At 42.6% G+C, this 23,468-nt stretch overlaps 1 protein-coding gene across 4 annotated transcripts in view; it reads left to right on the plus strand.

Moving 5' to 3' along the window:
* Positions 1–637: 637 nt before the first annotated feature.
* The window catches only part of LOC115458896 (heparan-alpha-glucosaminide N-acetyltransferase-like), a 94,299-nt gene continuing 71,468 nt past the window's right edge, over positions 638–23,468 (plus strand). Inside the window, exons 1-4 of one of the 4 annotated variants that reach the window (XM_030188737.1) lie at positions 638–804; positions 16,123–16,238; positions 17,546–17,682; positions 21,516–21,640. In XM_030188737.1, the coding sequence (XP_030044597.1) occupies positions 702–804; positions 16,123–16,238; positions 17,546–17,682; positions 21,516–21,640 (481 nt within the window). In that variant the 5' untranslated portion in view covers positions 638–701. Of the gene's footprint in view, positions 805–1,690; positions 2,623–16,122; positions 16,239–17,545; positions 17,683–21,515; positions 21,641–23,468 lie in introns of those variants that run through there. The other 3 variants (XM_030188738.1, XM_030188740.1, XM_030188741.1) reach the window with 3 other exon arrangements.

Raw genomic sequence — 23,468 nt, forward strand, 5'->3', positions numbered from 1 at the left:
GTGTATTAGGTTCTGCCCAGTGTAATATTTATGGTACAGTAAGGTTCTGAGTGTGTTTTTGCACAAAGTAGTGCATAGTGTTTTGCAGTTGAGCGATTGTGGTTAGTATATGCTTTGAGCAGCCACTTTATTCTTTGACATATGTTACATAGCTAATATCTAAATTTAATAAAAGGTATTAATTGTGGCTTTTATTTTTATTTATTTATTTTTTTCTGTGTGCTATCAGACAATTATGGATTTAAGCTCCACCCACGGCCCCACCCTAACCCCGCCCCTTTAGCCTCCCCAAACAGTTGGGCCACCGACCGCCTATGAAACGTGTATATAGTAGCTGATAGAATTGTTTGCTTTGTTCAGGTGTACTAAGATGGAGGCAGCTTCAGCTTTTTGACATCATGCCGTTTCCTGTTCTAATCTCAATCTCTCTCTCTCTGTCTAATTTTACTTCCGCCCCGGAGGCAGGGGGTGGTTCCTCTCTCCTTTAAACGTCTCTTCTGCCCCGCCTTCCGTTACGAGGTATCGGTCGCATTGGCTGTGTTGTTGATGACGCAACTAGTGCGTGATGGATGGAGGGAGGCGCGCGGCAGCGGTGGAGGGAGACGACGAGCGGGGAGAGGACTACTGCGGGGGAGCCCAGACGTCAGGTGGTGGAGAGCAGCAAAGTGAGGGAGGAGGCGACGACGGCAGTGGAGCGGGGCATGGCGAGCGGAGGATCGTTGAGTGCGCTATGCCTGGCGCTGCTGGGCTCCGCGCTGCTCTTGGCTGTCCGCTCCATTGCCAGTGCCGTCCCCGGGCAGGATGGTGAGTGCGGGCGGAGTCTCTGTGGTTGGAGGGATCGCTGGATGATCGGACGGATCCTTCTCTTTTTCTGCTTAGGGAGTAGAAGCTTCGCACTTGCACCTTTCTGCTCTTCTTCCTTCCAGGATTTGCCCCGCAGAGCATCTTTTGATGGGAGGGGGCGCGCACAAACCAGTCCCATCCCCTGGCCCTAACTAAAAAAAAAAGAGTTATACATAGTTTAATTGCGGATAACATTTATCGGACAATAACCCCGAGATTATGAAATCACTGCAGTCCCCACTGTCTCCATCTCCCTCCTACTGGTGAATCGGCGAGTGCCGAGCCAGCACTAGCTTCATCTTTCTCCCCGGAGCGCTGCTGGGGTCGGGGTTCAGCTGTCGGCTCTGCAGCCTTTTACTGGGTCCGATTCCCGGCTCCATAGTTTGTCGCATCGTTTAACCCCACGGGTTAAGGGACGTATTGCGGTCTCCAGAGCATAAGTATTTATCCGCATTGTTTGTATTATTCCTTTACAAGTTATCTGAGTTTAAGGTTTTTCAGTTTTAACTTTGGAAGGCTAATACAGTCGCAAAACGAGATTTGAAACGTTTTTTTCTTATGCACTGCTCTTTTTAAGTCTCTGGTCCGTTACTTTCCTGGGGTGAGGGCTCCGCTAAAGAAGTGTCTTTTTTTTTTTTTTAATTTGAGAAAGTGAATGTTATCTAAAGCATATTTTATTAGTAGTATTTTTAGGGGGTCATGTTTTAATGTTTGATGTCCAGAAAGCAATTTGAACGTATTCCTCACTGGTGTGTAAAATTCTGGAATAAGTGCTATTTTGAAGCTTCAGTATGCATAACTCTAGATATTATGGTGGAACATCCTACATTATAATTTATGTGTATCCCTCTTCACTCTGCTTTCAAATGCGACTAATTTTGTACACTGGCGTCCTCTGCTCCTTAGCAAATAGTACAGTTATAAGCAGAATTAGATCCTGCAGCAGAAGTGGACACAGCATCAGTCAGTGCAGTTACTGGTGCAGTGGTTTGACAACCGTGGAGTGTCAGTTTCTTCCTGTACAGTGGATAGAAGAGGCCTGGGATGTTGATTGAGGGGATGTAAAGCAAGAAGAAGCTGTTGACAGAAGCATAGAGGAAGTACAATGTTGAGGATTAAAGAAGTACAGTACTTAAAATGGACTTGAGATTTGGGGGATAACATATTTTTCAATGATGAAAACACTTTCTGCCTATCTGGAGATCAGGCTCGCACACATGTAAGGTGATTTCCATGTGAAGAATGCAAGCCAGAGTCTTTGAATTTGTCAAATATCCATTTAAGATTGTGGGCTTGAGGTTGAATAACACAAGTGGTGGTGGGATGACTACAAATCAACCACGATATGTTAAGTACCAAGAAATACATTTGGGTAGTGCAGAAATACATGGTTCCATCAGCAGAAAAACTTTTTCGAAGTGATTATACAAGGATGACAATGTCCCATGTCATTGAATTAAAGCAGTTGATTGAAAGAAATCCATGAAGATCTCTACCCTCAGTTGGCCAGCTCAGTTAACAGACTTAAATTCAGTTGAGAACTTGTGGCATGAAATAACAGTGCATGTTTCCATGCTGCATTGAAGAGAGGTGACAAGGGCTCACTGCAGCCTGGACTCAAGTGGTCACAGGTCTTTATCTTCTAAAGTTGGTCCATCGAATGCCAGCATGGTGCAAAGCCATCTGCAAGAGTAAAAGTTGACCTACCAAATATTAATAATCACTAATACACATTCAGATGGCTATTTTCTTGCCACATTATACGATTAAATAATAAAGGTATTTCTATTTTTTTTAATATCATGGATATTAGCAGCTGAGCCACACTGACATTGTAATTTATAGACCAGTACCTGTCTGTTATGCTGTGTTACATGTATCTGACGGAAATAACATTACAGAATCATTCTACAAGAAGCCAGAAAGAATAACACTAAATATGCATAAATTTAAAAAAATTAGAAATGAAAACGAACGCCAACACTATTGCAGTCCCACCTTACAAGCAGCCTATTCCAGATTTTTGCACACCACTGTAGACTGTGGCAAGTTGGGAACATGTAACTTCCTTACACCCTCAAGCCCCTTTCTGTCCCCTCTCTCTCCCCCCACCCCTGCAAGCTAAATGTGGTTTTCTTTATTCTGCAAGGTACTGAAACATGAACTGTATTGTTAGCAAACCTTTTATTATAGATGAAATGATGTAGTCCTTGGATGTACCTATGTGGGAGTCGCATTCAAGTACATAAGGAAATTAACTAGAAGACCATGCCGTATCTCCCTCCAGCAGGTCTCCTGTAGCCGCTGTTCAGTGTCTGATATTGCTCCCAAAGCAACTGCCTGCTTCCTATGGTTCATACTAGTTCTGCCACAGGATTGATAAATACTGCAGCCACTCTCAAGAGAAAAAAATTTAAAACTGGAACAAGTTAACAATTGAAGGGAAACACAGTACCAGCTCTTGTTTGGTTTCTGAAACAGGACGACAGGTGGACAAAATCAACCCCAGCACTGGTTTTGAATCTGTTACTGTTGAAAGTAACTTTGTAACGGAGACCCTAAAAATGCATTTAAAAAGTAGTATAGGGTAAGAGACCTCAGCTTGAAAAAGAAAACCTGTTGATTTCTTGTCTTCAGACATTTCACTATTCAGTTAGCATTCAGCTTGTACAGAAGGAATAATGCTCAGTTTTACAAAAGTGTGTGCAATAATTTCTAATGACTTCCATTACAGTTTTGTAATGCACAGTACAGGAAGCAAGAGGTGATCACCTATTCCCTCATAATTTAAGTTCTGCCCTCTCAAATGCAACATGATTGTGGGTGGGTGGAATTTCAAGCTCCAGTTTCCCATGTTTGTTTGAGATCTATGTTGTCTGCTTATATTTTACTGCTTTAAAAACTGCTGCTCCTTTAGGGCTGATGATTTTTTTTTTATTTTTAGGTTTCAACCAAATTTCTGGTAAAACACCCCTCTGCAAAACAGTGTTTATCCTATAGCAGGGGTTCTCAACTCGATCCTCAAGAAACACCCAACTAGTCAGATTTTCAGGTTACCCAGAATGAATATGAGAGAGACTGGCATCCAGTATAGGAGTACATGTAAATTCATCTCGTGTATACTCGTTTCGGATACCTTGAAAAACAGCCTGCTTTGTGTATCCCAAAAACTGGGTTGAGAGCCCCTTTCCTCTAGTACAGTGTTTCCCAGGTCCGGTCCTGGAGTACCCCTTGCCAGCCAGATTTTCAGGATAGCCAAAATGAATATGCATGAACTTCATTTGCATACATGGCCTCCATTTTATGCAAATCTTTCATGCATGTTCATTGTGCATATCCTGAAAACCTGACTGGCAAAAGGATACTCTAGGACCAGACTTGGGGAAACACTGGGCTAGGGGAGTACTCCGGGACTGTCTTGGGGAAGCACTGCTCTGACCCTCCCTCTGTCTAGGTCAGGGGTTTTCAACCCAGTCCTCTTGACATACCAAACCAGTCTGGTTTTCAGGATATCCACAATGAATATGCATGAGAGAGATTTGCATACAGTGGAGACAATGCATGCAAATTTGTCTCATATATATTCATTGTAGATATGCTGAAAACCTGACTTGCTGAATGTGTCCTGAGGAGTAGGTTGAGAACCCCTGCTCTAGATTCTCTCCCCCCCCCCCCCCCCCCCCACATATTCTGTTTTTATATCTTTTGATTGAACTGGAAAAGGTATCCAACAATGGTGGTTGTGTGGTAAAAACACAAATCTACACAGATTGATTAATACTCTCCAGAGCTGGCATAGCCACTAGGCAGATTAGGCATGTACCTTGGGCAGTAGAATTTGGGAGGCAGTAGTCTCATGTCCCACTAAGGCAGACTTCCTGTTGAAGGTGGGTGGGGCAGCAGGACTTGGTGTGGGCCTGTACTTACAGGGCAATCACAACACCCATTGTTCTTTAAGCTTGGGGCCAGTGGGGGAGGAGGAAAGGGGGCATCAACAATAGCCTGGAAGTAAAGGGGGGGTGCTGGATACTGGGTAGGGGTAGTTTTCAAGTTTATTATGGGGCTCGTTTTCATAGTGCTTAGACTTACAAAGTTCCATAGGTTACCATGTAAGTTTGTAAGTCTAAGTGCTTTGAAATTACATCTCTGTGTCATTTTGTGACACTGGAGGTATGGCAGTATATCAAGACTTCTGTAAATAAATTTGTTAAACTTTCCATTGGTGAGCCATCTAGGCAGTACCAAATGTGATGAAATGCTGTCCACCCTTGGGTGGGGTAGAAAGGGGAAGTGGAGATGCTATGGTAGGGCAAGTACACAGGGGAAGGGGAAACGCTGAGCTATGGGGGGGGGGGGGGAATGGTAGAGCCTTGAGCTGCCCTCGTAAGGTGAGGGGAGGATGCACGGCTGAAGGTATGCCTAGGATATTTGATACCCTTGGGCCGGCCTTAGAACTGCTTATTAGCTGAGGAAAAAACACCCACATTTGGAAGTTATAAACACTTTTAACCTAGAAGCTGTGTTTAAAATCTAAATTGAAGTTCAGGAAAGCTGGTCCACTCTCAACTTGAAGGGTTAAGCTGCCTTCTAATTTTGACTTTTTCCTATCCCAGTCATGTTTAGATAACATCTTAACAATTTCTTTCAAAATCCATACGGAACATGAATCAGCAGTTGCAGAAGTGCATGTGCTGTGGCATTTTAGTCATGTTGATAGCTGTAATTCTTCCTAGTCAGCTAATATTTAAGGCACACCCTTTATTGTCTTTTAGAGTAGGTTTATAAATCATGCAGTCAGTGTTTGAAAGCATATAGATGTGATTTCCAAGTATTTTCTTATGTAGGGCAATTTTAAAGGAAACTGTCGTAAACCATATCCTTCAGAGTCTCCATTGCTAATGTGGTACCTTTATTGTATGGATTTTGAGCCCTGATATGTATAAGAAACTTTCATTTTGCTTTAAAGCAGAGGTGCAGAGAGTTGAGGTTCTTCAAAAAGGATCCAAGTTTCATTGGCTTGTGTTGACATCATCTTACAATGTTGTTGATATTAATTGTATTCCTTGTTTTGGTGTGGTGTTTAAGTGGAATTGGAAACAATAATGGAGAGAATGGCCAGCCCTGATGGGTACCCTAAATCTAAACAGCTCTGACTTGTGTGTGTTAGCCAGTACTACTGCTAATGATTTTTGGTAAAGTCTGTAATTCTTTCCCATACTGATGTGCTTCAACAAGGAAGTGCTTCCAGTCTACCCTTTCAAAGACCTTTTTCTTGTGTGGAGGGAGATCAACATGACTACTGGCTTTTGATCTATTTGGATCATGTTTATCATTATGCCAATGCTTGAAACTTGTCTTCCTTTACTAAAGCCAGTTTGATCTCCCTGGTGGAGTCCAGATATCAATCCCTCTGCTCTCCAAGCAAGTGCTTTTGCCACCAGATTTCCATGTCCCCTGTTAAAGGGTTATCGGTCCATAACTAGAACATCTATTTTCCAGCTTTCCTAGGAGTGATGTTAGGCCTGAATGTGGGATTTGGTAATATCTCTAAGCCAATCACCTTGTTAAAAGCCTTGCCCATCTAGGGCAGTTCTTCTCAGCTCTCTCCTGCAATCAGGTTTTCAGGATTCCCGCAATGGAAATGTATACAATGGGTCTCCAGTGTACACAAACTTATCTCATGTATATTCATTGTGGTAATCTGAAAACCTGATTGGCCAGGCATGCCTCCAGGAGAGGGTTGAGAACCACCACACTCTAGGGTACTTGTCCTCTCCAGAGACCCTAGCTAGCCTAGCTTAGAACGCTTTAGTTTCTTTCCTTTCTTATTAACACATGAATTTTGCTGCTGTTTTCATTAGATAATTGGACTATTTTACATTTAGATATCCTTAAATAGGTTCCTCTTAAGCTGTACATTTTTTTGAAAATAAATGCTTCACACACATCCTCCTTACTCCCCAGTGGTACCTCCTATTCATGTTTTTGTTTTGGTCTTTAGCTCCATCATGATGACTTGTCAGCTTTATCTCCTTGCTCAAAATAGTTGCATTTATTTAGTCCAAGAAATCTCCTCATTTTTGTATGTCTTTTTTTGGGATGCCTTCAGAAGGTCCACAGTTTGATCACCAAATTGGGTCTTCTGTTTCATCAGGCTGAATGGGGGTTCTGTGGAAGGGAACATTCACAACCCATTGTGAGTGGCATGCTCTTTGCTTATGGGTGACACCTAATCACCAGATTCAGGGCCCATGATGCAGTGTATCAGGGGCTCTTTCTACAGCCTGTAGTGACTAGACCAGGTGTGTTGGGAGGCGAGGAGTGGTAGAAAAGAGAGAAAAAAAAACCACTTAAGTGGTTGTGAGTGAAGGCTTATGACATTGGATCCCAGTCCTGACTCTGAGCTAGAAGTATAGAAAAGCAGTAGGAAATTACCAGGTCTAAAAAGCATAAGAACATAAGAGTAGCCATACTGGGTCAGACCAATGGTCCATTTAGCCTAGTACTCTGTTTTCCAAACAGTGGCCAAGCCAAGTCACAGATACCTGGCAGAAACCCAACTAGCAACATTCCATGTTACCAATCCCGGGGCAAGTAGTTTCTTCCCCATGTCTGTCTCAATAGCAAATTATGAACTTTTTCTCCAGGAACTTGTCCAAACCTTTTAAAACCCAGATATGCTAACTGCTGTTACCACATCCTCCGGCAGATACGCTAACTGCTGTCTGAGCAGAGCACTTTAAAAGGCATCCACTATCTTCCTACTTCTTTCCGATTCTGCAGATAGAACTTTCCAGTCCATATCCGCCAAGATGAAATCACCCTGTAATAGCACTTCCCCTACTTTTGCACATCTGCACCCAGATCTTTATCAAGCTGCTCTGATTGTGCTGGAGGTCTGTAGACAATACCCTTGTGAATAGAGGTTCCATCTTCTCTTTTCAAGGCAATCCATATTGCTTCTTCCTTTCCCCAGATCCCCTGCGTTTCAGTCGCTTTAATATTGTTTCTGACATACAGAGCTGCTCCTCCACCTTTTCGACCATCTCTATCCTTCCTAAATAGATTATAGCCCGGTATGTTTGTGTCCCATTTATGGGAATCATTGAATTCTCCGTGATAGCGACAACATCTAAATTTGCCGCTATCATCAGGGCTTGTAGATCATGAACTTGGTTGCTTAGACTGTGAGCATTTGAGGTCATTGCTTTCCAGCTACATTTCAGTGGCAGTCTTACTCTGTTTAGTTTCACCTCCTGTGGTATTGCTAAGAAGTGAATTGCTAAGATCATTGTTTTCATTGCTTTCTTTACTACTGTTGTAGCTTATCTTTTGCTGGGGGGGTGACTACATGAATTGACCTGCTTCCAATTGCCAACCCCAGCTTCTAGTTTAAATGCCTGGACATATATTGTCTGAATCTCTCGCCAAGGATTCTTTTTCCTGCCACAATGAGATGCAGCCCATCGTTACGATATAGTCTTGCTTTTCCATGTATTGCCCCATCCTCCTATGTACCTATAACCTTCTTGGTAACACCAGGCTTTGAGCCGCTTATTGAAATTCTCAGTATTTTGTAGTCTTTCTTCTCCCTTTCCATAAGTAGGTAGAACTTCAGAAAAAGCTACAGTCTGTACCAAAGGTTTTAACTCCTCCCCCAACTCCGGAAAAGCTCTCTATGCTACAAGCAGGGTATTATTGGCTAGATCATTTGTGCGCAGGTGGATAGCAACATCAGCATTGGAACCCTTCTTCTCTTCTCTGATTATAGTCTGTATTTGCCTGGTACTCTTTCTAGCTGAGGATCCTTGAAGGCATTTTACTTTGCTGAGCCCCTTGAACTGTGTTCCAGAGTTTAATGCCTCTGATAATGGAATCCCCTAATAATAACAATTTTCTGGTTTGAGTTTTATTTGTGCTTTGGGAGTGTCTTTTCTTTTGCGCTACCTTCATTGGTTCTGGTTCTATCTCGGATCTAATTTAATCTCACACAAAAACATTATCTCGTCCATTGGAGCATGCGGCACTGTTGAAAAACGCCATTGAAGAATGGCTACTGTTTATAGATATGGTGCTTCCAATATACAAAATTCCATTCTGACTTGGATCCAGGTTTCGCTTACATCAGCTTCATTGAGTGGTATAAGCAAAACACTAGTGCTTCAACATGGTGCATTCATTAGAGATGGCCAGACAACTTTGCCTATTCACTCTAGAAAGCTGCTGCTTATCCCATAACAAGGAAAAGATTGATTTCTTTGTGATCCTGCCAGGTATTTGTGACCTGCATTGGCCACTGTTGGAAAACAGGATGCTGGGCTAGATGGACCTTTGGTCTGTCCCAGTATGGCAATGCTTATGTTCTAGTTAACGCATGCTACACATTTTCTCTTTGTTGGGTGTGTTTGACATTCTGTCATTCAATTAACGTACAGACTTTGGAGAGGTATTGTTCTTTTAATTATTGGCCATTAATCCACAGTAACTGCAAAATCTTATCATAAATGAGTAAGTAGACCACAAATAGGCTCATTCTGAACATAGATAAGCAGAGTAGAACACTAACAGAGCAATTCCATAAAATGGTGCCTACAGTTACGTGCCACTAATAGACTGGCACCTATGTACACTAAGGGCCTTATTCTATAAAGGTTATGCTTCTAAATTATGAGCATACGCTATGCTCCAAAATAGATTATGCTCCTAATTTAGGAGCATACATTGAGTAAATTATACTAAAAAATTAGGAGCATACATTTTAGGATTATAACCTTTATAGAATAAGACCCTAAACTCTGTTCTATAAGGTAGCATGTAAGTGCCACAGTGCCCAATGGGTGTGCTCTGGATGTATTGCCAGTTACACCTGTCGTTTGTAGAATGCTAACTTATGCCCACAATTGACATGGTGTAAGGGGGTGCACCGTTACATAAGAACATAGTAACATAGTAGATGACGACAGAGAAAGACCTGTACGGTCCATCCAGTCTGCCCAACAAGATAAACTCATGTGCTGCTTTATGTGTATACCTGACTTTGATTTGTATCTGCCATTTTCAGGGCACAGACCGTAGAAGTCTGCCCCGCCTCCCACCACCGTCTCTCCCACCCAATCTCCGCTAAGCATCTGTGGATCTATTGCTTCTGAACAGGATTCATTTATGTTTATCCCACATATTTTTGAATTGCGTTACCGTTTTCATCTCCACCACCTCCCACGGGAGGGCATTCCAAGTATCCACCACTCTCTCTGTGAAAAAATACTTCCTGACATTTTTCAATCTCATTTCATGTCCTCTAGTTCTACCGCCTTCCCATCTACGGAAAAGGTTCGTTTGCGGATTAATACCTTTCAAATATTTGAACGTCTGTATCATATCACCTCTGTTTCTCCTTTCTTCCAGGGTATACCTGTTCAGGTCCGCGTCTTTCCTTATACGTCTTGTAACGCAAATCCTATACCATTTTTGTTGCTTTCCTTTGCACCGCTTCAATTTTTTTTTTTTACATCCTTCGCAAGATACGGCCTCCAAAATTGAACATAATACTCCAGGTGGGGCCTCACCAACGACTTATACAGGGGCATCAACTCCTCCTTTCTTCTGCTGGTCACACCTCTCTCTATAGCAACCTTCTCACTACGGCCACCGCCTTGTCACACTGTTCCGTCGCCTTCAGATCCTCGGATTCTATCACCCCAAGATCCCTCTCCCCGTCCGTACATATCAGACTCTCACCACCTAACATATACGTCTCCTGTGGATTTGTACTCCCTAAGTGCATCACTTTGCATTTTTTCGCATTGAATTTTAATTGCCAAAACTTAGACCATTCTTCTAGCTTCCGCAGATTGTTTTTCATGTTTTCAAATCCCTCCCGGGTGTCCACTCTGTTACAAATCTTGGTATCATCCACAAAAAGGCAAACTTTACCTTCAAACCCTTCAGCAATGTCACTCACAAATATATTGAACAGAATCGGCCCCAGCACCGATCCCTGAGGCACTCCACTACTCACCTTTCCCTCATCCAAGCGAATTCCATTAACCACCACCCTCTGGCGTCTGTCCGTCAACCAGTTCCTAATCCAGTTCAGCACTTTGGGTCCTATCTTCAGCCTGTCTAGTTTATTCAAGAGCCTCCTGTGGGGAACTGTGTCAAAAGCTTTGCTGAAATATAAGTAGATTATGTCCATAGCACGTCCCTGATTCAATTCTCCGGTCACCCAGTCAAAGAATTCAATGAGATTCGTTTGGCACGATTTCCCTTTGGTAAAACCATGTTGTCTCAGATCTTGCAACTTATTGGCTTCCAGGAAATTCACTATCCTTCAGCATCGCTTCCATTACTTTTCCAATAACCGAAGTGAGGCTTACCGGCCTGTAGTTTCCAGCTTCTTCCCTATCAACACTTTTGTGAAGAGGGACCACATCCGCCATTCTCCACTCCCACGGAACCTCTCCCGTCTCTAAGGATTTATTAAACAAATATTTAAGAGGACCCACCAGAACCTCTCTGAACTCCCTCAATATCCTGAGGTGGATCCCGTCCGGTCCCACGGCTTTGTCCACCTTTAGAGTTTGAAGTTGTTCATACACACTCTCTTCCATGGACGGTGCTATATCCACTCCATTTTCATATGAACTTTTGTCAGTCAATCGTGGTCCTTCTCCAATATTTTCTTCTGTGAAAACAGAACAAAAGTATCTATTTAGCAAATTTGCTTTTTCTTCATCATTTTCTACATAGCCGTTTGCAGCATCTTTCAGTCTCGCAATTCCCTTTTTAGTCTTCCCCCTTTCACTAATATACCTGAAGAAATTTATGTCACCCCTCCTTACCTTTCTAGCCATTTGTTCTTCTGCTCGTGCTTCCGCCAGACATATCTCTTTCTTGGCGTCTTTCAGTTTCATCCGGTATTCCTCTCCATGTTCCTCTTCTTGAGTTTTTCTGTACTTCAAGAACGCCAACTCTTTAGCCTTTATTTTTTTCAGCCACTTTCTTGGAGAACCATATTGGTTTCCTTTTTCTCTTGCTTTTATTTACTCTCCTTACATAAAGGTTTGTGGGCCCTATTTATAGCTTCTTTCAGCCTGGACCACTGACTGCCCTTCCACTTCTCGTTAGTCCTCCCAGCCCATCAGCTCCTTCCTCAGGTATTCCCCCATTTTATTAAAGTCAGCTTGAAATCCAGGACTTTGAGTTTTGAGTGGCCGCCCTCCACTTCAGCTGTCATATCAAACCAAACCGTTTGATGGTCACTGCTGCCCAGGTGGGCACACACTCGGACATATGACACACTATCCCCATTTGTGTGTACCAGATCCAGCGTCACATCTACATCCTGCAGATTGAAATCTCCCAGCAACAGCACCTCTCTCTTCTTTCCCAACTTTTGAATATCTGCGATCAGATCTTTATCTAGTTCCTCCAATTGTGTCGGGGGGGGGGGGGGGGTCTGTAGAAAGCACCCACGTGGACAGAGGTTTTATCTCTTTTTAAGGTGATCCATATCGCTTCTTCCTTTCCCCAGGTCCCTGTCATTTCAGTCGCCGCAATATCATTTCTCACATATAGAGCTACTCCTCCACCTTTACGACCCTCTCTATCCTTCCTAAATAGATTATAGTCTGGTATGTTTGCATCCCATTCATGGGAACCATTGAGCCACGTCTCTGTGATTGCAACAACGTCTAAGTCTGCCTCCAACATCGGGGCTTGAAGGTCATGAACTTTATTGCTTAGACTGCGAGCATTTGTGGTCATCGCTGTCCATCTACATTTCCTGGTGTGTGTTTCAACATTAGTGATTTGGGGCTGTCTATTCTCTTTTGGTACCTTCATATCTTTTTGTTCCACCTTCATTTCTTTTTCTTCTGCCTCAGTTCTATTTTTGGGAACATCACAGTGCTGTAATGGAGCAAAAGAATTCTGTAGGGGCACCACTTGTGAGGGCGGATGCTTCTGTGTCACATAAGTCTGCCTGAGCCTACCGTGAACCATCTATTCTTAGGTGGTTTTATCCTTTGAGGCAGTGGTGTGAATTTGGCTTGATTCTATGCAGTATGATTTTGTGCAGTCTTAGAAGTTGCTTTAAGTGCATCTAATTCCTGCTTTACTTTACTGAGCTCCTGTTTTAAACTAGCGAGCTGATGACAGGACAAGCCTTAAGTCTCCAGATGATTGGCCTTGAAACTAAAGCACCACAATTATTACAGAGAATAAGAGTCATCCTGTTTTGTTGGAATGGATATGAACAGGTATGCTATGATGGGGTTAACAGTGTGCAAGATTAACTTTACTCCTCAGCCCCACACAGGCAATCAGAGACAGTTGTAATTAGGGTGGAGTTAATTTGTGATAAGTAGTGTATTTAGGAAAGCTGTTTAGGAAGTGTCAGTCTTGGGGTGGGTTTAAACTTAAAACCTGTGGAATGTGTTTGCTGTAAAACCTATCTGTAGAACTGTATTAAGCCACTTTTCTACACAGCTGGTTGGGGCAAGGGGAAGACAAGGTTAAGAAATGCACCAGAAATGTCCAAAACTACAGTTGTAGGGTAGGGATAGCCAGGAATAAAGCCAGCACAAATCTTATCTGTGTCTGCCGGCATCAACCCCACCTCCGCCGTCATTATCTCCCCCCCCCCCCCCCCCGCAGGCCAAAAAACCGCACTCGGCCAACAAAAGAACCCCCGCCCAGCCAAAATGAAAGCCGCCCAAAAAACCGCAACCCACAAGCGGCATGAAAACGCCGCAGCGGGTCGCGGGAAGCCACCCAATTATGCGGGAAACCCGCAGCCCTGGCAACACTGGTGTGAGTTTCTTTCAGGCAGGAGACAAGCAAAGACCTCAGGGCTGCCCAGCTCTTTCAACAGAAGCTTTGCCACACCTAAGCGTTTAAATTGTCTGCAGAAAAACCAGGTGGGGAAGGGGGAGAGCTCAGCACACTTTTAGTAAAAGAAAGAGAGTTCTAATACTTTCTGGCAGTTTTGAAATCTGAAATCTAGTTTTCAGATTTACAGATATCAATAAACCAGTTAGAAACACAACAATCAGATCACAACAGTTAGAGATCACAATATTTGCAGAGCAGATAAAAAACATTAAAAACATAACGTTGCCATACTGGGACAGAAGGTCAGTCAAGCCCAGCATCCTGTTTCTAACAGTGGCCAATCCAGGTTACAAGTACCTGGCAAGATCCCAAAACAGTACAATACATTTTATGCTACATCCTAGAAATAAGCAGTGGATTTTTCACCAAATCCGCTTTAATAATGGCTTATGGACTTTTCTTTTAGGAAATTATCCAAACCTTTTTTAAACCCATCTAAGCTAACTGCGTTTACCACATTCTGTGGCACAAATTCCAGAATTGAATTACATGTTGAGTGAAGAAATATTTTCTCCGATTTGTTTTAAATTTACTACTTTGTATCTTCATTGAATACTCCTTAGCCCTAGTATTTTTGGAAAGAGTAAACAAGCGATTCAGGTCTACCTGTTCTTATCCACTCATTATATTATAGACGGTTATCACATCTCCCCTCAGCCATCTTTTCTCCAAGCTGAAGAGCCCGAGCCACTTTAGCCTTTCCTCATAGAGAAGTCATCTCATCCTCATCGCCCTTCTCTGTACCTTTTCTAATTTCACTATATCGTTTTTGAGATGCAGTGACCAGAATTGCACACAGTATTCGAGGTGCAGTTGCATCATGGAGCGATACAAAGGCATTATAACATCCTCATTTTTGTTTTCCATTCCTTTCCTAATAATACCTAACATTCTATTTGCTTTCTTAGCTGCTGCCGCACACTGAGCAGAGGGTTGCAACGTATGATCAACGATGACACCTTGATCCCTTTCCTGGACTTTGACTCCTAAGGTGGAACCTTGCATCACATAGTTCGAGTTCCTCGTTCCCACATGCATCACTTTGCACTTTCTCACATTAAACGTCATCTGCCATTTAGATGCCTTTGCTGACATTATGAACCTTAGCACAAAGATGCTGCTGTTTAATTGGTGCTAAGCACATGGCAGTGGGGTACCTAAACTGAGATGCCTATTTCAGACCTGCTGAATCTCCCGCTTTTGTGGGTCATTTCCTGCTTTCCTACTGATGAACTGGGATCTCCTGCTGAGCAGCCTTCGCTTCCAGCGTTAGCAGGAGAAGCCTTTCTAAAATGGCCTCTTTTACTGCCGCTGTAAGGAAAAACTACCACTTGTGCCACTATGGGCGGGTCGGGTCCTAAATCTCCTTCATAGGAGGTCAGCCCCCTTCACAGCTGTGCAATTTATAGAATTGCCCTATAAATACCATTCTGTTCCAGTTGTCATATATATTTAAACATTTGTGGTACTTTTTTTTTTTTTTTTTAATCTGTATAATTTTATTGCTGAGATAGTCTGTATACATTATGGGGATGTCTGCACAATTCAAGGTGCTTGCATGTTTGTACGGAATATCAGAACAGCTTTTGTGGCTGCCGGAGCACTGAGTGGAGGAGTGGCCTAGTGGTTAGGGTGGTGGACTTTGGTCCTAGGGAACTGAGTTTGATTCCCGGCACAGGCAGCTCCTTGTGACTCTGGGCAAGTCACTTGACCCTCCATTGCCTACCGCATTGAGCCTGCCATAAGTGGGAAAGCGCGGGGTACAAATGTAACAAAACAAATAAAAAAGATGGTGCTGGTTGCTGGTGGTGTTTGTTGCCTCAGCTTTTGGTCACCTGTTAGTTGTAGTCATTTGGGCCATTGCAAGTGTTTCGACGGTGAATTTGTTTGGCTGCTGTTTTTTTCCGGGATCCCTCAAGGTTCTTTGCTGTCAGTATTGTTGTTCAATAGGTATTTGCCAGTACCTGCTCATATTTGTTTTTGGGGTGTGCGCAGACCAGAGATGGGACAATAGATGTTTATAAAGGCACACGGATATAAGGGTTCTCTTTTTTAGTGAAGTGCTTATAGCTGTCAAACGTCAATCCTTTTACCTTCAAAAGTGATGATGAAGGGTCTGTGGAAGTGTAAGACAGGTGTGCAGTGATCTTTTAAATGGTCATGTCCTGAGCTGGGGTATTAGTGGAACTCTGTTTCTTTTGCAGACTCTTAGCAGTGAGACAAACTTCACTTGTGGTCAACAAATGGGAATACTGAAAATGTTGGGTGTGGTGGTTTTTTTTTTTTTTTTTTCCCGTTTCTTTTCTAATGCTGTTCTTTTTTTTTGAATTGGACTGTAGGATTGATGTTGACAGGTCTCTCTCTTTTCCTGTTTTGTTCTCTCAGTAGATTTGTCCAGAGAACGACCTCTGGAGCTGAAAATGGATCAGGCCTTGCTCTTAATTCACAACGTGGGTGGTGAAAGTTTCACAGTGTACTGGCTTTCTGATCATTGTTACCAGGTCAGGAATGTTTTCAATTTAACAAATGTTAACTGCAACTGTAATTTCTCAGTTTCAGGATTGTTTTGAAGAATTCAAAAGTAGTCTTGCCTCTGTGAAAATGACTTCCTTCTATTACCCCAAGTTTTGTTATCTCAAGGTGAAACCCTCCCCCCCCCCCCCCATATAGTTTACAGCTTATATCTGTACCCTGGTCACAGTCCCTTATTTTACATTGTTACTGACAGATTAAAAAAATATTAGGTTGTTTGATAGCTGCTCTTGGTTTGTGTGTGGGGGTCCTACTCATTTTTGGATTGTCCTGTATTTGCACAGGAGAGGTTAAGGATTCAACTGAAAAACTGATCCATTTTGTGCCCCCCCCCCCATACTACTACTACTACTACTGCATACGACTGGTAGCGCTATAGAAATGATTTGTAGTAGTAGTATACCGGCACTAGCATTGGTAGTTCTTTCATCTTTCTACCTCAGAGGCCTAAACAATCTCCTACAGGTCACAGGTCACAGCTGAGCCCCACTGGCCCTGACACGATCTACAGTCCCGTGCAGTACTGTGCTTTGTCAGATTTTACATCTTTATCTAGTCTCTGTATTAGTTGCTGTTACTAGCTGGAAGCTTTATAAAGTTAGGGTTCACTGACCAAATCCTGAACGGGGGATTCAGCAGCAGCTGCAGAACTTGATTCCCACTGCCAGCTCAGGTGTGCTAGTTGAATTCATTATTAGTTGATTTAACTCGCTTCTTTCACATTTGTCTTGTACTCTATATGAAAGTTGGCTGAGAATGTAATGTGGCTTGTTGATATGAACAGTCTGGTTGAATGTTATATCCAGGTGGATCAGTGAGGAGTGAATTTGATGATGCACAGTGGTGTACCGAGGGCAGGGCGGTGGGGGTGGTCTTCCTCCAGGTGCACGCTGCAGGAGGGGTGTAGGGAGCAGCCGCATGGCTGTCAGCTACGCTGGTTCCCTACTCCCTCTGCTGTTACTTCCTGTTCCGGAGCAGAGGGAGCAGGGAACCAGTGGAGCTGACAGCCGCGCAAGCTGCTCCCAGCACCTCAACAGGTAAGAAGAATACACCCGGGGGTGGGGGGGTGGGGCTTGGAAGTGATGTGCCGGGGGGGGGGGGGGGCGGACGACGCTGCACTGGGGGAGGGGGTGCAGCAACGGTCCACCCCAGCTGGCAGCTGATCAAGGAACGCCACTGATGATGCAAATACATGTAAAACTGGAAATTAATATTTAAGGAAAGATATTAAAATGTAATAATGTGTATTCTCTATCTGCTCTGTGTGCTTCTTAAGTGTTTGTATCAGAGACTGGTCATTGTTCCTGGGGCCGTGACGTCCAGACCATTCAACGTGGCAGCTGTTCCTGTTGACTCCCAGCACCCAGTCACCTTGCAGCTTAATGATACCGCCAAAAACCAAGAGATGTGTAGGTGTGTACATGGCGTCGGATGCTGCATGCTTGTTACGAGAAAGATTGAAATTGACAGACTCACCCTCTGTCCTGCTCCGCACAGAGCTGCTGCGAAAGTTAAACCAGCCTGCATCATGTCCACCCCATGTCTTCACTTTATCAGCTGGAATACATTGCTTGAGTGTGGTGGTTGCTCAGTTTGTGGTGTTGATCATCAATCTTTCCTATCCTTACTGTTTTTTGCTCCTTTTCAAAAATATTTTCAATCGGAAAACTGTTAATAGTTCTCCAGTATTCTTCCATCTGCTTCTTTTATACTTCTTTCCTCCTTCCTTCTGAACATTTTTCTGATTTTGCTGTTGAGGTTTTCTCTGTGTATATAAAGTAAGCTTTTACTGAATGAATTCCCCACCCCTTTTCTCTTGATTTGTGGTCCAACTTTTGCCCTTGAATCTTTCCTCCTAAATTCCTCATTTACTACTAATTCCATTTTAGCACTTCAGAATTGCAAATCTTTTTCTCAAGAAACATTTTTCTGACCCCTTTCTCTCTCTCTCTCTCTCTCTCAACATTTGTTTCTCAAGCGTGCATCCTTCCACAAAAACACTTTCTGGTCAATATTCAAAATGATTTAATCAGCCAGAAATGGTCGCTGACCGGTTAAATTGCTTTTTCTGGGTTGTCTACTAATTTTTAGAGGCACTTAACTAGTTATCGGTGCTGAAAATTAACAGCGCCTAAATGAAAGCCGGCTATTTTGGGGGCATTCAGGGGCGGAGTTGGCATTTGGCCAGTTAAGTGCCGATGTTCAGCACTTAACCAGCTAGGGTAACCACATAAATGGGACCGCATAAAACACACTCCTGTCCTTTATGTAGCAACCATGGCCAGTTAAGTTCTGAATATCGACTTAGGCTATGCGTTAACCAGTGCCACATAAATGAATCGGAGAAAATATTTCTTCACTTAATGTGTAATATTCTCTGTAATTGGTTGCTAGAGAATGTGGTAAAAACAGCTTAGCAGGGATTTAAAAAAGGTTTGGAAAATTTCCTAAAAGAAAAATCCATAAGCCATTATTAAGATGGGGAAAATCCACAGCATATTCTAGAATAAGCAGCATAAAATCTGTTTTGCTGTTCTGGGATCTTGCGAGGTACTTGTGACCTGGATTGGCCACTGTTGGAAACAGGATACGGCTTGATGGACCTTCTGTATAGCAATGCTTATGTTCTTTTGTGTCAGTGAGGCAGCTGTTAACCTGGAACACAAGTTCCTCTTAAGTAATGCTAATACATCTTTTTCTTAGACTTTTTTGCATGTTAATTTACTGGATATATTCTGCTGTACAGTGTATCAACTATGGTTAGCACTGTAGAGATTTGTTTGTTAGAGCAGTATCAGATTAGAGCAGTATGCCAATCTATAATGGGGTGAATATTCAGTCATCAATGGCGAGCATTTTGCTGATACCACTGACATTATTCCCAGATATTCAGTGCCGGGTCATGTCCAGACTTCAGCACTGAACATAAGAATACAAGCATTGCCATACTGGGACAGGCCAAAGGTCCATTAAGCCCAGTATCCTGTTTCCAACAGTGGCCAATCCAGGTCACAAATACCTGGCAAGGTCCCAAAACAGTACAATACATTTTATGCTGCTTATCCTAGAAATAAGCAGTGGATTTTTCCAAGTCCATCTTAATAATGACTTATGAACTTTTCTTTTAGGAAATTATCCAAACCTTTTTTGAACCCTGCTAAGCTAACTGCTTTTACCACATTCTCTGGCAACATATTTCAGAGTTTAATTACTCACCGAGTGAAGAAATATTTTCTCTGATTTGTTTAAAATTAAAATTACTTACAAGCTTCATTGTCTGTCCCCTAGTCCTAGTATTTTTGAAAAGAATAAACAATTCATGTCTACCTGTTTCATTTCACTCAGTATTTTATAAACGTCTATCATATCTCCCCTCAGCCTTAGATCACACAGTAGATCACATGCTAAGTTATTTTCTTCTGGTTGTCACTGTTCTGGGATGTAGGCACATTTCAAGGATATCAAAATGGAATTAAAAAAATTGAAGGCATCAGCCCCAGGGAACGTGAAGCTTTTGGGGTATTCTGATTTTGTTTTGTTTTTTGGAAGGATGACGAAGATTTTTATCCTGGTTTGAACCCATATATCTGATGTCTGAACTTCTATTCCTTTTTATCTATGTAATGAAGGGCTTCTGTTTTTAGATATTTTGTAGCTGGTTAGCACTTCTAAAAATGGGTGTTCATGCCACAGGTACTGTTGCTGAGTACCTTTTGGAGTCTGAGATGAACACTTGTATCACTTAGGAGTCGTCGGCACTAAAAAGGCACAAAACTGAGGGGAGGATGCAAGACAAGCCAGGAAGAGGCGATAGAACAGGTGGTGGTTTTCCAGTGTCCAGCCAGCAAATACCACCTGGAATTGTTTTGCTTTGGGGTATTTTATTAGTGTTCATCAATTAAAACCTAAAATCGGAAGCCCTAAATATAAAGAGGAGTCAGTTCTTTTTGTAAAGAAATTGCTGCCATATCTTCCTTCTCTCTCATTCGATTTGGACTGCTTGTTTTCTGTTTCCTCCTGCTCCTGGGTTCTACAACACACACATCTCCGCTCTTTCTCACTGCAGCTAGATGACTTTGAGGCTTATTGTCAAAGCGCTTAGATTTACAAAGTTGCATACTAACCTGTGGAACTTTGTATGTAAGTCTAAGTGCTTTGAAAATGAGCCCCTTTCTGTTACAGATACAGTTCCCTGCTATGTTCCCCTTTCCTTCTTGTTGTCCCTTTTTTTCCTCATTAAACCACTGTCCATCCTGTATTTTGGACCCTTTTTGTCCCTTGCTGAAATCAGCTCCTATGGTTCTGCCCTCTGTAACCAGTTGCGCCCCACCCGCTCTGAACTCTCCTGTAGAGAATGACATGGGGATGGGGATAGATCCCATGAGGGTGAGGACAAACTTTGCCCCCATGTCACTTTCTACTTTGAAGCCTGTTAATGAACTGGACTGTTATTTATGTTTGATGCAGACGACAATATTTGTATTTTTTGGAAAAACAAGCAAACATTGCTGGCCACAACTAGCAAAATTTGCATAGGGAATCCTGTATATTCCTGCTTCCAGCACATCTTCTAAGAAGACTTCTATTGCAGGAAGGACTGTGGAAGTCAGGAGAGCGAGACTGAATCCTGAGATTGTTGATGACTTCTTATTCATCCACAGATTAAAAAATCATAACAGTGCTTCATAGGGCTTATTTCTCCCCTCTGGGGCGTACAGAACGGGTTGTATTTTGTACCCCTAGCCAATTTAACAGGGTTGATTAGGATTCTTTGGGGTAGTAGAAGTCAGCTATTGTTGGGGTTGGAAGAGTAAAGGGTGGTGGGGGGTTTATTATAGCTTCTCATTGTTATTGTTTTCTGTTTGTAATTTATACACAACAGTTACACAGCATGTTCCTTTTTATACTGTAATAAAAAGATTTAAATATAAAATCATAAGTGTTCAGGCTTCTGCAAATGAGAACAGAGCCCGTGGGGACGGAGCCAGAACCCGCAGGGACGGGGACAAATTTTTATTCCCATGTCATTCTCTACTCTCCTGCTCTGTAATGCATAGGATCTCACGGACTCCTCATGCTTGCTTTCTACAATTTGGATTTCTTGTGTGCTCATTTGCTTTTGGTGTGTTGTCAGCACAGTGTTATGTGCACTTGATCCTTTCTTCCATCTGTGTGCTTAGCCTTGTCTTAGCCATTCATTGGGTCTGGGCCAGGAGTTTAGTCATTCGCCCTCTCATTCTTTGCAGGGTGCATTACAGTTTTGGAGAGTTCGGGAACTACTCCTTGTGGGTGAGACAGAGCCTCTTTGGTGGAGTGAGAGCAGTTTCCTGTGAGTTGATCGTGAACAAGAGCCCTGTCAGCAGCTCTCTCCGTATGTGATTTTTAATTTCTTTCTTTTTTTTTTTTTTTTTTTATAATGCAGTTCTGTATTTAAATCATTTTTATTAGTAAGACATGAACACAAACAGCTACAAGAGGGACAATATCCAAGATATATATGCAGTCTATCCCAAAGGGATAGACAGCTGGTAGTAACATGATGTTTCGAAACTAGTCATTCCTTTAACATATTCCTTCTTTTACTATGACTCCAAACAGTGTCAAATAATACCTTCCCCCTCCCCCCTCCCCCCCCCCCCAATCTACGTCCCTGGGATGCTACCCCAAATTCAATTATCAAACCAGAAAAGCATTTTAACAGTTCCATAAATAGGAAGTTCGAGATCTGGCTGCATGCCACGGAGGTGAGGGTGACCCAAAAGGGTTCCCAAGTCTCGCTGAAATGTCAACCCCCTTTCACCGAAGTAATATCTGTGACTCCAAACCTCTTCATGGTGAGCAAGGGTATCATTTCAGCGCATTACAACACAAGCAATGGTGTTTCTTCACTTAGTCATAGAAGCAATATTGCCTTCTTGGCCGTTAGAATAGCTTTTCCTAGAAAACCTTTAATTCCTTTAGGAAGAGAGCCTTTTTCAAATGAAGGAGAGCTCCGGAATGAGGGGGCATATGACAAAGTTAAGAGGGAATAGGCTTAGGAGTAACCTAAGGAAGTATTATTTCACAGAAAGGGTGGTGGAGGAGTGGAATGGCCTCCCGGTGGAGATGGTGGAGTCGAGGACTGTTCCAGAATTTAAAAAGGCATGGGATAAGCATGTGGGATCGCTTAGGAACAGGAAGAATTAGGGGTTACAGAAGATGGGTAGACTGGATGGGTCATATGGCCCTTATCTGCCGTCATGTTTCATGTTTCTAAGAGGAAAAGGAATTTTATATTCCCCAAACAATAACTCAGGTTTAACCACAATTTTTAATGCAATTTTAAATAACACACATCAACCATTACACTTGGAGAAAATAAGGGACCATAAAAATAAAACAGAATAATAATAATAAGGTGGTAATAATAAAGGGAAATTAATACATATTAATGCCGTACCCCAAATCCCACAAAAACATAAGAGCAGAGTTAAATTTGGAGACTATCAAGGAAATAAAGAGTAAGAAAAGGAAAACAACAACAGCTTAAACATTTTACTGAGAGTGCTGCACTTTTCTCTAGTCTTAAGGAGTTTATATTCCCTCTTCTAGTTTGCGTTTGTTGGTTTTAACTTTCTTTCATTCTGCCTTTTCACAGTCTCTCTTTTAATGAGGTGATTTGAGCATGCAGGGATTAAATGGTGAGCTCTGTAATAAGTACTCTTCTGGCATTCACCCTGAGGCAGCAGGTTTTGCCTACAATTAAAGGGAAGTTTTCTTTTCTGTATTATAAGGTGGAGCTGGGATTATTTTTCTGCTGGCCCCTATGAATGCTAGTTTTGGTTCTGACCTACTTGCAGCCGTCTTGCCAACACCTCTCCACCACTTCCAGGATGTAATCCAGCTACATCTCTTCATGACATTAAATCAGAGTGGCAGATTTTTCTCCAGAAAATGTCATCCTTATCGTTTGGTTTCTGGTGCCCCCTGAGTATTCAACCACATGCTGCTACTGCAGGTCCTTGGGCCCCTCCTCACCTAGTGTCTCTGATTCTGCCCCCCTGTCTCATGTCACTGCGCCCCTTTCATTTGTTTGTGCTTCAGTTATACTGTCAAATTGCCTAGGACATCAAGATGGTTTATAGTCCGTAGTATTCAGTCAGAAAGACCCTAGACAGACAAATTACAAACACAGTATAGGGGGAAACGAAAGGAAGGGA

The sequence above is a fragment of the Microcaecilia unicolor genome, unplaced genomic scaffold (genome assembly GCF_901765095.1).
Source record: "Microcaecilia unicolor unplaced genomic scaffold, aMicUni1.1, whole genome shotgun sequence".
NCBI classification, from domain to species: domain Eukaryota; kingdom Metazoa; phylum Chordata; class Amphibia; order Gymnophiona; family Siphonopidae; genus Microcaecilia; species Microcaecilia unicolor.